The 3085-nt window shown below is 35.9% G+C and overlaps 1 protein-coding gene across 2 annotated transcripts; it reads left to right on the forward strand.

The window, feature by feature from the left end:
- The first annotated feature begins 313 nt into the window (after positions 1-313).
- Positions 314-2876, forward strand: LOC107765070 (uncharacterized). Of its 2 annotated transcripts, none has more exons than XM_075226643.1 (3): positions 314-1053; positions 1547-1642; positions 2345-2876. In XM_075226643.1, exons 1-3 carry the CDS (start codon positions 580-582, stop codon positions 2351-2353), a joined length of 579 nt encoding a protein of 192 aa, XP_075082744.1. In that variant the 5' UTR covers positions 314-579; the 3' UTR covers positions 2354-2876. The 2 variants fall into 2 exon arrangements, with proteins under 2 accessions (XP_075082744.1, XP_016439158.1); XM_016583672.2 differs by lacking the exon at positions 2345-2876 and adding an exon at positions 1736-1957 and having other exon boundaries at positions 330-1053.
- The last annotated feature ends 209 nt before the right edge of the window (positions 2877-3085 follow it).

Consider the following 3085-nt stretch of genomic DNA (forward strand, 5'->3'; position numbering starts at 1 on the left):
TTACAGCCCAGGCCGTCTCCCATCTCCGGGTTGTCATTTAGGCCTACATACAACAATAATTATTATTTGCCTCAACCCTGACTATATGAATCCTCATTGATCCATCATTAACATATACTTTTCGCCTCTAAATAGCCAGACTGGCCCCAAGACGACCACGACCGCGTTTCTCCGACCAGCACTAATTTAACCTTTAAACAATTAGACGTGCAGACCTCATTTTTTGACTTGGCATTCATCTTTTTTATTTTGATCCTCCATGACATTCTCATCCTCCTTTTTTTAAACAACTATTACCTACTACTATTATTGTATCTTGGTAATCTGTGTATCACTAACTTATGATCACGTTTTGCTCATTACTCTGTCGACAACTAATCCCACTGTTAGTAACATGTTTATGGTCATCCACCTAAACCTAAAAAGTTAATACTATTATTACTAATTTTGTATTTTAGTAATATCTGCGTCTACACTAAGTCATGATCCTATATCAAGACACTTTGTTCACAACTTTCTTGGGAACTAAAATCATAAGCCAACAAAGAGAAATATTTAGGGAAAGATTTCTGCTAGAACATGGATGAATCTGAGAAACTCTCCAACCAAGAGGAAAGCCAGAATTTGGAAACCACCACCAACGAGGAGACTCCTGCTGATGCTACTGCCGCCGGTGGCGAACAGAGTTCAGACTTGTTGAAACAAGAATTGGACAGTCTAGAAAAAATGGTGGTGGAAAAGCTGAATTCTGATGAAACCAAGGCTACCATTGAATCAGCAGTAGTTAACCCTGTGGTATCATTGGCGCAAGGCTTCACACAATCTGCAAAGGGCTTGGTTAATAAAGTAGAGGGCAAGATTGAGACATGGTCCTCTTTACTACACAAGAAGCAGACAAATGGAACTGAGGAAACTGATTCATTGCCTACTTCAGATGGACATGTTGGAGAGTCATCAGCAGCAGACACAGAGAAATATGTCAAAGTTCCAGAGCCAAAAATCTATCCGAATAATGGGGATCATGAGCAAACTCCTACAAGCACTGAGAATCAGGTAATGCGTTCATTAAATATTTCAATATATTGTGAAAACTCACAAAATTTCAATAAATATTATAGTAGATCTGAACTCATAATTTTAAAAATTCAATGCTAAGAACCTTAAAGGTCGAACCTATCAAGTTTGAATTCTGGATCCACCTTTGCGTCTAACTAGTTGAAATTGAAGATAAAGTCAGATCCAAAATTTAATCTTTGATGGGTTCAATATATAATTTCGTACCATTAAATTCAGTGCAATCTTGAAATTAATGAATTCATAATTTAATATCTGTTATGTTTTAGTAAGTTCAATTTAATCCGGCAACCGAGCTCTATCTGCCTCTAACTGAAGAAACTTAAGGGGAAATGGGTTTTTTCAAGCTTAATACCACTTATCATTTGGTGTTGTTTTCTGTTGCGTAGAAACTACAGCTTAGTATTATTTCCTGATAAAATTCGGCATACTAATGAATTTACAATTTTTCCTTTTACTGTCACTTTTACAGTCACTTGTTGGAGTGACCCCTCAGACTAAGACTTCATGGATGAACTGTTGTGGTTTACTTGAACTTCTTGTGAGAAAATCAGATCAATATTTATCGGTAATTGACATTTGATGAAACTTATGTTTTCCCTTATCATTTCTTTGTTTCTAAACATATTATAAATTGTAATAAGCTATTGTTGCATTACAGGACAAAAAGTGTTGCTAAGCAGATTGTGTTGGTTCGTGATGGGGAGTGTGCAGAATATTGCAGAGTGATCTTAGACTAGAAAATTTATGTTCTTTTTCAACTAATGTAATAAAGTTATGAAAATTAATGTGCTTGTGAGAGGGCTTTGTTTCTTCATTTTCTGTTTCACGTGTATCTTCCTTAAAATATCGATCCAAGAATGACTATTCTGAGTTTTGAGTATGATTTGCTAATTCTGTCTTCAATAGTTACTATTTCTGATGGACCAAAGATATACTTGTCTAACCGTACTTTACAAGAGCCAAAATCTAATATGGGGATTTTTTTACATGGTTCTCCCTTTCTAAAAACTATTCTCATAAATAAGTAGTAATCTTTGTTTATTCCAAAAATAACAATTTTTTAAAATATTTTTAGCAGCTTCACTTGGGTAACTCCATTAATTAAGGAATCCCTCTACATCAATACACTTTTTACTATATTTTCTTTTTCCTCTCTTGATAATTGGCTATAAATGTATATTTGTAGTGTATTACTTGCCTTACATTTTGGTGTTTTAATAATAATATGTGCGACGTTTGAGCTTAATTGTGTCGTTTTTATGTGTAGGATCGTTGAAAGATGAAAATGAGTGAAGATTGCATGCAAGGATGTCAAAAATACACAAAAAGAACACGGAAAGGCAAAAATCGGACAAGTCCTGGAACCAGGCGCCAGGCCATGCGACGCTGGCTCCAGGCGAGCTAGACCGCGCGTTAGAACAGGCCTCGCGAGCTCTGGGGCGCGCTACAAGCCAGGCCTCACGAGCTCTGGGGCCTGGACCTTTCCTAGTTCGTGCATTAAATGTTTCCCACTTGATTTTGGATTTGGGGACTCCGACCCTAGCCTATAAATATCACTTAAATGTGATTAGTGAAGGGTTGGTCAATCTTGAAGGCGGCAAAGGCATAGAAACACAAACGGAGCACGAAATTCATCGATTCTTCCATCTTTCATATAGTATTCATAGCTTCTATGTTTAAAAACAATACTTTGATTGTTGTTATGAACATGCGTGGTTAAGAACCTCATTATTCTGGGGTTATGAGTTGTATTTGACTATTGATGTTTTACAGTTGATTATTTTGCTTGAATTATCATATTAATTTGTTCATTCAATCTTGCACTTAATTATTCTATTGCGTAGTTAACAGTAGAATACTATTTACGAATTTATAGTTGAACTCGAAAGTGGGAACTATAGATTGCATATAAGATTGACTAGAGTAAGTTATTGAATCTAGGCATCGGAGAATAGATTCACGATTAGGATAGACATATTCTAGTTGCCTTACTTGGTTATTTTCGCAG

Source organism: Nicotiana tabacum, chromosome 12 (assembly GCF_000715075.1).
Source record: "Nicotiana tabacum cultivar K326 chromosome 12, ASM71507v2, whole genome shotgun sequence".
NCBI lineage: Eukaryota > Viridiplantae > Streptophyta > Magnoliopsida > Solanales > Solanaceae > Nicotiana > Nicotiana tabacum.